We start from the raw sequence: 13,110 nt of genomic DNA, 5'->3' as shown, positions 1-13,110 counted from the left end.
AATTCTGCACTCCCTGTACATCTATCTAAGCTTGACCAATTATTAACTTAGGTATGTGATGTTATATATCAAATGTTCCAATTTTACTATAGTGAGTATAAGCCTATATTATCATTACATTGTTTCAAATGTCTATTTACCCTTTATAGCTCTCTGGTAATGAGTAAATGGCATTTGTAAAAGGTTAGGCATTGATAATGATATTTGATTAGTAATTAGCAATACATCTCTATTTTTTTTTTTTTTTTTTAAGGAGAACTGCATTACTGTTTCATTATTGTAGTCCAAAACCAAATTGGTAATGGGAGAGTAAACATATGGAATTTGATTATATATTTAAAAATGTGCATGTTGTGCAGATATTATACTTAAATACTTTTGTAATGTACTGTATGTTTAAAAACATGCATTTAAAAATACTCTGTGGGTGTCTCTGTTGGCCGCCCCCGGGTTGTTATTTTTTATTCAGCAGTCACTGTAGCCAATCAGATGGCTACTAGTAGCACCACTGCATATACTAAAGACGCACACCTTTTACTTTGTCTGAAAGAGTAATAAACAAGAAGTAAAGCTCATGAATGAGCTTATGAGGAAGGGAAGGGGGCTGGAGGCATCCTACTTGTTGGCTGGACCATCCGCTCCAAAGAAATTCAACAAAAAGGTGCAGATTAGGGGGCTAAGGGATCTATAACAGATCCTGAAATATAAAGTGAGTAAAAAATAAACCTTAAGAAAAATTAGATTTTTTTCAAATTAAGAAAGTTTTGCATTTTTATCAGGTCTGTATTTAACATTTAAATTTAAATGTGGTATGTTTGCTGACCCTTTAAGCCATCAGCAAATTCGAATTAGATCATAGTTTTCTTATTTCTGCATTATTTGATTACATTTTTTTTCCTTAACAGTTTTGCTATTTACAGACATTCAATGTTTTACAGTCCAGCCAGTGCTTGAGGAGCAACCTCGCTTTAAAAATAAGCCGGTACCTGATCAGATTATTAAGTAAGTATGGAATTTTTAATATATATTTTTTATACACACTGTAAATTTAATAGAACGTATGTTATACACACACACACACACACACATATATATATATATATATATATATACATATAGATACTGTATATATATATATATATATATATATATTTCAGACATTATTCAGACCTCTTCGTTTTCTTCAGACCCCTTCATATACACACATAAACTGCCCCTCCAGATCAAAAAGATATCATCTATATGTTAACACTGCTATGTCAAAATATAGTTTAACTAAAAAAATAACACAATAATCAAGAATAACAAAAAATATCCTATTCTCTTAAATTGTGAAAAAAGGGTCTCATGATATAGGTTTATGTTGGAAAAAATAAATTAATTTTAATTTCCTTTGAAATAGATTTAAATCCACAAGAAAACTCAATTCATTGTCATTCCTACCTTTGTGTATATACGTATACCTGAACATCTATTTGTATAGATGTATAGGTATTGTTATTTATTTTACATTAACACTATAAGATATATATATATATTTTAATGATAAAAATAATAAAAACAAATTCTATGTGAGGACATCAGAATGTAACATAATAGGTTATTTTATGCACTACATGCTTCAGTACTTTATAGCCTCTATGAGTTTGCATGGTGTACTACTTTGTGGCTGGGATGTTGTTGCTTCTAGACACTTCCACTTTACAATAATAGTACTTATAGTTGACTGGGGCAGATGTAGTAGGGCAGAAATTTCACAAACTGACTTAAGGCAAAGGTGACATCCTATGACATTTAAAGTCACTTTTAGTACGATCCATTGCACTGCCATTGTTTTTCTATGCAGATTTCATGGCTGTGTGCTGGATTTTTTTTAACCTGTTTGCAATGGGTGTGGCTAAAAACTTGAATTCAGTATTTAGTAGAGGTGTCCACATACCTTTGGACAAGTTACTTTTCATGGGCATTAAGAATTCACATGCTGGGCCTAAGTGTAGGTTAAAAAATCCTAAACCGGCGGTGTGTCTAAGCAGTAGAGATGGTCGGTCGCATTTTCTAAAGCTCCACAAGGAACTTATAGAACCTGGTTGTTATCTTTGGGACTAAACATCATCTAACTATAACTACACTAGTAGATCCCCTGTGCCAAGCAGATCAGCTATATATAACTTGTATTGCACAAAGGTTCTACAAAATCGGTCTTGGACTGAATAACCTACGGATTGCGGCCTTCCACAAACTTCATCATTTCGGCTCCCCCCCGGGCCAGGGTAAAGGGCTGCGGTATAACCATGCATTCAAGGAGAGATTTACACAAATCCCTACGCTACATCTTGTTTGAGCTTGAACAAAAAATGTGCCACAATAAGGCTGGTCTAATTGCAATGCTGGAAGGGAAGGAACCAGAGGACCTTGTGTTTAATGAGACGGAACAAGAGCCACCCATGCTTCCTAGCGCCCAGCTACAGGAGCCCAAAGAGTTCCCCTTACACATTTATATCTTGGAAACAATGAAGGGGAGTGAAACACAAGTGTCAAGTATACAGGGGTTGGATTCGTCAGTGACATGTTTTTCAGCTTCAGCGCACCATAAAAATAGCCAAGACACCGAAGTGAAGTCTGCAGACATCCAGCAGGAGCAAGCCCACACGCTACAAACTGCAGATATCACTCTGGCTTCTGCAGCCATGCTCACGCAGTCTTTTGGGATGGCAGCCGGGGAGATGCTCAAGGAGGCGCTTCAGAAAGTTGCGGTCGGACCCCCCAAGAGTGATGCAGACATTCCTTGCCGTTTACAGCCTTTACCTCTGGCAGCTTCTGATCACTCGGGACACAAAGAACACGTCACTCTCGCTACAGCACAATACACAGCAGCACCGTCTTATGTCTCCGGTTCTGTAAGGCTGCTTCTGGGCATCGTTTTTACAGAGGCACCCATCTCAGCATTACCTGTTACACTGCTCACCCTAAAGAACCTGTCGCTTGCATTTGCGATAAATACTTTGCAGAAACAAACGGACTCTCAGGACTCTACCTCCCAGAGTGGCATAGGTTAAGACTCCTCTAACACCAGTTGTAAAGTAGCCTTTATTATCAACTGTACTCCTAAACTACTTCTCATGTTTAGCTTAACTTATTGCTCTTACTATACTTATATATATTGTTTTTCACTAGCTCTTGCCTCATGTATATACCACCCTGTTGACAGAGCACACTATTGTGGCTCCACTTTAAGCAGTATGAGTAAAGCCCTCCCCCTAGTTGAAAGTTATACATAGCACAGTAACCCCTCAAGGACAATTGATAAGAACTATATCTCCCCATTGTGAGAACTGTTGGTGTTAGTTAGTTAAGGGATTGGGCAGAGGTACCTTTTTAATACATATACCACAAACTGAGAGAGGGGACTTCCCAGCTCCTATCCCACTTACACATATTTCACATATGAGGACCCTGACTCTCAACAGTCTCTAGACCTCCACTACTTTAGGGAATATTTCTGCCTTATTAGCCCTGGGTCAGGGTATCTGTCCACCCCAAGTACACTCCACAACACATATTCGCTGCACCTGTTATTTCCTGATGGGAGACATTGCTTAAACGGTAACCTCATCCATAGAATTCCACTTCCATCTTGGTGGAGAGCTGAGATGATGTACATACTGCACAGCGTTGTAAGTGCAATAATTGCTCAAAGTTTAATATGTCCTGCACCTGGTTTACTACCCTCTAATTTACCAATAGTAGGGTACCTGCAACATCACAATACTATCTGCATTCACTTGGTAGATGTAGTATTCAGAGTCTTGCATCATTTTAGGGAGTACGTTTTCATTTAGGTTCACCAAAACTTAGTCCATACCCTGCACTGCTGAACCTCGCTAAGTCTGTGGTTATGAGCAAGCATGTACGTTTCAAACTCATGATATCATAATCTCTGCTAGGAGGGGTATCCCTCCTCATCCTTCATGTGTCCTTTGTCTCCCTTATGCATGGCCAGGTCCCATTGGGACCATTTTTATCATTATCCAAACTATAATATCCCCAATCGGTGTTTAACCGCTGATATATTCTGCTTTACATAAGAGTACACTTTACTTTATCTGAGACCTATCTGGGCTCTTCGAATCTTTTGCCCATAATATAAGGCTAAATTATTTAACCAGTGTTTATTACATCCAAGGGTCCACAGGAGACCAGATAATTAGTCGCACATGAAAGCTATTTGAAAAATTATAAAACTGAGGTTTCAGACGCTTATACTTTAGTCATCATAGGGCCTTTGTGTATATCTTTGTATTGTTTCTTATGAACATGTTGTCATTTTTTTTTTCTTTTTGCTATAACATTTATTGTTTGTTGTTACCCTTATTGTACAAAACCTCAATAAAAGAATATTAAAAATGAAAAAATCCTAAACCAAGCCTCTCTAGAAAGACCTGATGCTCAATAAATTTAGAACATGATCTGGCCTTTACAATGTGACCTTTCAACAACCTCAAGAGCATCTATGAATCTAGTCCATAATTGAGAACCTGAAAATGCCACCCATGCTCTAACTTTCTGAAAATCTAACCTTTTAGTGTGTCCTGAGAACTAGAGTTTGTAAACTCTGGTTTGAGTATTATTTTTAGCAATTTTATAATCCAACCAAATAATCTTATTACAAAATAGTTATTGCTGATTTAAAAACTCCAATGATAAATCTTGAGTTATTAATAAGACTATTAAAATGTTGTAAAAATGAATATGATACATTAAACATTTTGTTATCACAAAGTAAAACTAATAGTCTTTTATAAAGTTATCCAAATAGTTTTATAGTATATAATTAGCAGTATGTGCTTATGTTCCAGTCTTGGGCATTTACACAAATTGAAAGAGTAGACTTTCACTTTAACCTCTGACTTAATATTGGGGGCTGGTTACAAATTGTCAAGTTATTTGTAATGAAATTGGTAGAAGACACTGTTTACTGAGATACATAGATATATTTTTTTTTATTCAAGTAGTCTGCCATTTTACTAGCTTGAATATTTATCCCATACATGGTAGATAAGAGAATGGGCACATCTTCGGGCCTTTTGTTTGATATTTATTATTAAAGGAACATAATAATGTAATAGTATTAGTGCCTTAGTACTGAGGCCCAATGTAAGCCATCAGTAGTTTCACCTATGCTTATCTTATAATATAAAAGGCCAAGTGTGTTTGTCTGAAGCTGTCATGCACAGTAGAGACTGTGCAAGGACAAACACACCTGGCCTTTAACAAACTAACCTGTCTGCCGCGAGAACTGTAGGCAACTGTAAACGGCCAATAGGATGAGATCTAATGAAATTCTATTGGCTACTCAAATCAGCCAATATAATTTCAGTAGCTCTCATCCTATTGGCTGATTTGAACAGCCAATAGGATGTCATAAACTCTCATGCTACTGGCTTATTTGAATTTCAAGAATCAAATCAGCTAATAGGAATGCAAGGGACACCATTTTGAAAAGGCCCCCTTGCATTGAAGATCCAGTGTATGGCGGTGACCGTATTAAGAGGACGCTCCACGCTGGATGTCTTCAAGGATGGATCCGCTCCCCGCTGCCTGGATGAAGACTTCTCGCCACCTGGATGAGGATGGATGTCCGAATTCAGAAACTGTGAGTGGATCTTCAGGGGTTAGTCTTAGGTTGTTTTACATAATTTTGGGGTGGTTTTTTTTTTTAGATTAGGGTTTTGGGCTTTAGGTAAAAGAGCTGAATGCCATTTTCAGTGCAATGTAAAAGAGCTAAATGCCCTTTTAAGGGCAATGCCCATACAAATGCCCTTTTCAGGGCAATGGGTAGCTTAGGTTATTGTTAGAGTTGTTTTTTATTTTGGGGGGTTGGTTGGGTGGTGGGTTTTACTGTTGGGGGGTCTTTGTATTTTTTTCCAGGTAAAAGAGCTGATTTCTTTAGGGTAATGCCCTACAAAAGGCCATTTTAAGGGCTATAAGTAGTTTATTGTAGGCTAGGGTTTTTATTTTTATTTTGGGGGACTTTTTAATGTTTATAGGGCTATTAGATTAGGTATAATTGTTTTTATTTTTGATAATTTCGTTTGTTAATTTTCGTAATTTAGTGTTTGTTATTTTTCTGATTTTCGTATTTTTGAATTTTTGTAATTTAATACTTAAAGGGACAGTCTACACCAGAATTTTTATTGTTTAAAAAGATGGATAATCCCTTTATTACCCATCCCCCAGTTTTGCATAACCAGCACAGTTATATTAAAATATGTTTTACCTCTGTGATTACCTTGTATCTAAGCTTCTGCAGACTGCCAAATTATCTCAGTGCTTTTGACAGACATACAGTTTAGCCAACCAGTGCAGACTCCTAAATAACTCCACGGGAGTGAGCACAATGTTATCTATATGACACACATGAACTAGTACTGTCTAACTGTGAAAAACTTTCAAAATGCTCTGAGCTAGGAGGCGGTTTTCAACAGTTTAGAAATCAGTTTGAGCCTGCCTAGGTTGAGCTTTTCAAAAATACCACCAAGGGAACAAAACAAATTCAATTGGAAAGTTGTTTAAAATGGCATGCCCTATTTGAATCATGAAAGTTTAATTTTGACTAGACTGTCTCTTTAATTTTTTTTAGTAGTGTTAGATTTTTTTAATGTGCAATTTAGTTTTTTTAATTGGTAGTTATTTTAATTTTAGTATAATAGTTTAGTATAATAGTTTAGTATAATAGTTATGTTCCGTTAATTTATAGTTTAAACTTAGTTTTTTTAATTTCACAAGTAAGTTGTTATTTATTTTAAGATAGGGATATTGTAATTTTAATATAAAGTTAGGGGGTTGTTTGCTTTAGGGGTTAATAGTTTTGTTTTTTGTGTTGTGGGGGCTGGCGGTTTAGGGGTTAATAGGTTTATTTAGTGGCAGTGATGTGGGAGGCCAGAGTTTTAGGGGTTAATAAATTTATTATAGTAGTGGCGTTGTCAGGTAGTGGCGGAAAAGGGGTTAATATATTTTATTAGTGGCCGCGATGTCGGGGAGCGGTGGAATATGGGTTAATAACTTTTTTTAGCGGCAGATTAGGGTTAATAACTTGATTTCGGTGTTGGCGATGTGGGGGGCGGCAGATTAGGGATGTTTAGACTTGGAGTTTATGTTAGGATGTTAGGTTTAAACGTAACTTTTTTCCCCATAGACACCAATCAGGTTGCGTTACGGAGCTTTTCATTCATTCAAGTGTTAGTTTTTTTTTATAACACTCTCTTCCCATTGATGTCTATGGGGGAAAGCGTGCACAAGCACGTCAAATCAGCCGTTTGATTTTGTGCGGTATGGAGCTTAACGCCACTATATCGCAAGCACAAGGAGGCTTTTCAGAAACTCGTAATGGCAGCGATATGGAGAGTGAAATAACGAATAACGTATAATGCGTTCGTTTTGCACCCTGTTTAGTGCAAAACTTGTAATCTAGGTGATAATAAGTTATTAAATAAGTAAATATATTGTGTAATTTATGTATTACTTTTTAACTATTTATATTCTTGGATGCAAGTGTAGATACTATCTAAAAACAATAAATTATTACAATGTTTGAGAAGCCCTTGAATAATATTTCTTAGATTCCTTTTTATATAATGTTTGGATTACTGTGAGTCATACACAGACATCTAGATCAATAGTATAACAGATAAAATGTATTGAGCATCAAAAAATCCACGGGGGAATGAAAATATCATACAAAAAATGTAGGGTCATTATTTTATAAAAAGATTTTATACTAATAATATTTTTCTATAATTCATCTAAGGATTTTTGACTGTTTGAAACTACATGAATTTTTTACATATGAATATATAACTGTAGCCATATAAAATTATCTTCAACAAGTATCAAAGTATATAGTTACAGCTTCTATCACTGTATGCTGCTTAAATGCAATATATTCTATTCTATCTATCTATCTATCTCTATCTATCTATCTATCTATCTCTATCTATCTATCTATCTATCTGTCTATTATCTATCTATCTATCTATCTATCTATCTATCTGTCTGTCTGTCTGTCTGTCTGTCTGTCTATCTATCTATCTGTGTCTATATCTTTGTCTTTCTATTTGTCAAGGTGTACATTATTCAGTTATCTACAGCCTAGTTTCTCAACCTGTGGTTATGCGTACACCTGTGGGTACTTAGGGCATTGGCTACATGGGCTAGGGGTATTCCAGGGCTTAGCCTTCATTATTTTTTCCTGATGTAGCTATTGCAAACATCGCATATTAAAGTAAGCTGTGTTTCTCATTTCTACCCTTGAGTGCCTAACAGGGCAGAGTGTGAGTATTTTGCTGACAAGGTTGGACCACTGCTCAATCACTGATTCACCTCAAATTGGTAAAACTTTAGATTTTGGCTTGAGACAAATCACAGGTAAATGTGCCACTGTGAAATAGGTAAAGTGCATCATACTGAAGTGTGCTGCAGTAAAACTAGACAGATAAACTGTGTATGAAAGGAAATCAAGTGACACACATGATTTCCATTTTTGCTCATTTAAAAATGATTATTAATATTTGTGCTACAGTTGGGGTACATATGAAACAACTGTATGCCTACAGGGGTACTCGCTACAAAAAGGTTGAGAAACACTGCTCTACAGTATGTTAATGTAATAAAGAAATATATGAAGTACAGTTGAATGCATTTTGTTCCTGCTAATAGTGTTATGTTTAAAAATGGGAAAACACTGTTCACCTTATTTTCCATTTCATCATCATCATTGTCATATTATCTATAAACCAATCCATCAAAGGAGATAAAATAAGTCTGTATAGTTATTATGAATTGATATTTGTTTATATTGTCTGTATTAGGGATGGGACGAATGTGTTTATATTCTAATTTGAATGTTAGAATGAATGTTATTGTAGAAATTTGATTTACATAATAGAATGTTGATAAGAAAGAATATTATTAAAAATTATATTATCGAATGTTATTTAAATTTTTCGAATGTCACTTTCAAATTCAAATGTCACATTCGAATTCGAATGTCACATTCAAATTCGAATGTCACTTTCGAATTTGAATATTACATTTATAAAACACAGTTGTAGACTAGAAATACTATTTCGAATTTGAATGTCACATTCAAATTCGAATATTACATTTATAAAACACAGTATTAGACTAGAAATACTATTTTGAATTTGAATGTGACATTCGAACAGTTGTGGACTAGAAATACTATTTTGAATGTTACATTCAAGTTCAAATGTAGCTTTCGAATTCGAATATTACATTTCTTAAACACTGTTGTAGACTAGAAATACGATTATGAATTTGAATGTTACATTCGAATGTCACATTCAAATTCGAATATTACATTTAAAAAACACAGTATTAGACCCGAAATACTATTTCAAATTCGAATGTGACATTCAAATTCGAATATAGCATTCAAATTCGAATATTAGATTTATTAAACACAGTTGTAGACTATAAATACTATTTCAAATTCAAATGATACATTCAAATTCGAATGTCACATTCAAATTCGAATATTACATTTGAAATTGAATGAATACGTATCTAAACATTCTATTGTTCAAACGAATATTTTAGAATTTTATGGAAAAATTTGATGGAATTTTATGGAAAAATTAGAAAACGAAAATTTTGCAAATAGACTGTTAGAATGTTAAACAAACATTCAAAATTCGATACGAACGAATGTATCAAAATTCGTTTTAAATTTCAAATTTTTAGAAAACATCCACCCATCCCTTGTCTGTATCCATTTTTTTCCCAAGCTTATCAAGAAACTTACCGATTTATTTATATTATCAAATGTATTTGAATTTCTTGCCATCATTTGTTGATTATCAGGTAGGAATGGTCAGGAGCGTGCATGTGCTTGGAGCATTATATGGTAGCAGTTTTGCTAGAATGGTTTTAACAATGTAAAATATTTTGCAACCAAACATTCTTGCAAAACTGCTGCCTTATAGTCCTACGTGCACTCTACCTACCTAGTTATTCCCTTCAATAAAGGGATATCAAAAGAACAATTAAATGTCATAACAGAAGTAATTTGGAAACTTTCTTAAATTTGTATGATCTATCTGGATCATGAAAGAAAAAAAATGTGTTTCATGACCCTTTAGCATGAGAAAACGGACAAGTTCATCAGGGTCATTAAAGCATCGACCCAGTCACGTGGTTTTGGTGAATTTTCAGTTCTGAATTCTGGAAATGTACTGAATTGTTTCCAATAAATAAACAACAGATTTGTTTTCAGATTAACTCTTTAGTTACAGTTAAATTCAATTCTGTTTATCTATTCGCCAACCAGGGTGCCAGATCAAATAGTATTCATAGTATTCTTCAACATAGGACTGCACTCACTGGGTTTTCAGAAAAAAACGTATTTATTAGGTAACGTTTCGAAGTTTACAGACCCCTTCTGGTCTGAGGAAGGGGTCTGTGAACTCTGAAACGATACCTAATAAATAAGATTTTTTTCTGAAAACCCAGTGAGTGCAGTCCTATGTTGAAGAATAATATATATATATATATATATATATATATATATATATGTGTGTGTGTGTGTATATACATTATATACAGTATATATATATATATATATATATATATATATATATATATATATATAAAAAACAATCCAAGATGTGAATCCGCCCTCCTGGGGTCAACCACCCAGTCCCTCTGTGTATATACAGCAAGCTTCAACAAAATCAGAGGCAAACCAGGTTTTCTTCAAAGCAATTAGTCAAATTTATTGACGTTTCGGGGAACAAAGCTCCCCTTCTTCAGAACACAAATAACACACACAAACCGTGCTTAAATAGAGTGAAACACAAACAGGTACCTCCTTCTTCTTGTCAAAAAAAGGCGCCAAACTGACATCATTTCCGGTTTAGGTTAATGGGACCCTGGAAGTTTACAACATCCACTTCCGGGTTATTACAACAATCTTTGTACGTCCAACAATTGTGAACAAAAAGGGGAATCACTTATGTCTCCAGTGTCCCCATGTATTTAAACAACTCACCATTAATAAACCTAGTTCTACATTGTATGTTAAAGCACAATTTACAATGTACCTCGTTCCATATATTTTTTATATGACGCATAGTGTGTGCAATACTTCACTATATGTGTTTACTTATACTTATACCGGAAGTTGCGTCACTTCCGGTTGCACCCGAACTCTACCATCGTGGCATCACTTCCGTGACAAATATTTACAATATCACACGTGCAATACGGTGTCAGTGTTTACATAATAAATAAGGCTAAACCATAGCGATGTCAGATGACAATTAGTACAGCCAGTAAGAATATACCAACAAACATTACGTGGTCTACCATTTTTACATGTCAAAAAAACGGACAATACAACAGTAAGTTAATGCTCAGAGGATCTGCAACAGGGTCACATCTCTTAATCCAAGTATATTATGCTTCTTACAAGAGGGTTTTAGTGCATGTCTATATATATATATATATATATATATATATATATATATATACATCATTCTTAGTTGCAGATAGTAATCAATATTTCACATTAACACCCATCATTACAGCAATTTTTTGGCAATGGTGCATACCTTGTAATACCATTTTACTGTCATGTGTTAGAGTCACCTATAAGGGTGGGGGAGCTCAATACAGGTTTAGGGGGTACCGTGGCGATAGCGCAAATTATCGCTAATTTGCGTCTTCACCCACACCTACCAAAGACAATGGCTGGTGGTGCATCCCCCGTCCAAAGGCGAGAGGAGCACCCCCAGTCAGTCCCCATCCACAACCATCCAGTGCCCCATCCCAATAGTGACACGTTACAAGGATATATTATTTTAATGCACCAATATCAGGCACAGAGTTCAGCCCCTTAGGATATATGGTAAGCAGCCTGTACATCCATTCCGCCTCCCTTTTGAGAAGCAGCTTATTTCTGTCTCCACCTCGTGATAGTTTAGGGATATAATCAATGAGAATCACTTTGATTGAAGATACAGGATGCTTGGCCACCAACCAGTGGCATGCCACTGGTTGGTCGGATTCTCCATTCTTTGTGGCCTGCCTTATAACAATGGTTGGCCATTTTTTCTCTGATCGCCCCCTGGGTCTTCCCAACGTAGTTCAAACCACATGGGCATATAAACATATAGACAATGTGGGTAGTTGTGCACGTTATGGAGTGATTGATGGTGTACTTCCGATTACCATGTGGGTGGTTACATTTTTTTGCAGCTATCATTTCATTGCAGGTGGTGCAATTAGGGCACCGGAAACAGCCCTTCCGTATTACCTTCATATCATCATCTGAGTAACACTTTATGGGATCTGAAATGACCAGAAGGTCCCTGAGATTCGTATTGCATCTGTAGTCTACTATGGGGTTAGTGTTCTTGGCAAATTTTAGCTTAGAATCTGAGAGTAGGATGTGCCAGTGTTCTTCCCTGGATTGTCCAACCTTGGACGTGTTGGGGGCAAAAGTAGTGGTAAAGATGATGCTGTTCTCAGTGTTTTGCAGTTTTATTTTCTTTCGCAATAGTGTCTCTTGTGTGACATCTTTAACTTGTTCCTTCACTGTGTCCAGAACAGTCGGTGAGTATCCCCTCTTCATGAATCTATTTTGCATCTCTTGCACTTGGGACTCCCCCTTCTCGCTGCTAGAATTATTCCTTATCGCTCTGATGAATTTTGATTTATATGTGTGTGTGTGTATATATATATATATATCATTTTTTTTTTTTTTTTTTTTTTTTAATATAACTTAATCATTTAAATTTATTTTTAGCATTATTATTATTATTTTTTTTTTTTTAAATGTTGAAACTTTGAGATACTAGTAACTTATACTGCATTGTCAGGTCAAAACCTGAATTTTGAAGTGATGAATATCTATATTTATTTGATTTGAAATAAATTCAAACTATTGATTTGATGTTCTTATAAAACACATGTAGTAGCAAAATGTCAAGTGTTTGACCTGATTAATTTTCCTCTCGGCCTTTGTTTGATGATATACTGAAACATTTCAGATCCAATTACAGTTAACATGTACCTACCTGGATGTAGAGG

The 13,110-nt window shown here is 35.3% G+C and overlaps 1 protein-coding gene across 1 annotated transcript in view; it reads left to right on the top strand.

Annotated features, from left to right (window-relative positions):
- The window catches only part of DOCK2 (dedicator of cytokinesis 2), a 1,640,323-nt gene that overhangs the window by 1,372,105 nt on the left and 255,108 nt on the right, over window positions 1-13,110 (top strand). Inside the window, 1 exon segment of the mRNA XM_053718563.1 lies at window positions 921-1,002. Coding sequence (XP_053574538.1) covers window positions 921-1,002 — 82 coding nt within the window.

Source organism: Bombina bombina, chromosome 6 (genome assembly GCF_027579735.1).
Source record: "Bombina bombina isolate aBomBom1 chromosome 6, aBomBom1.pri, whole genome shotgun sequence".
Lineage (NCBI taxonomy): Eukaryota > Metazoa > Chordata > Amphibia > Anura > Bombinatoridae > Bombina > Bombina bombina.
The sequence above is the reverse complement of the archived record's forward strand: the minus strand, read 5'-3'. Positions and strand labels throughout refer to the sequence as shown.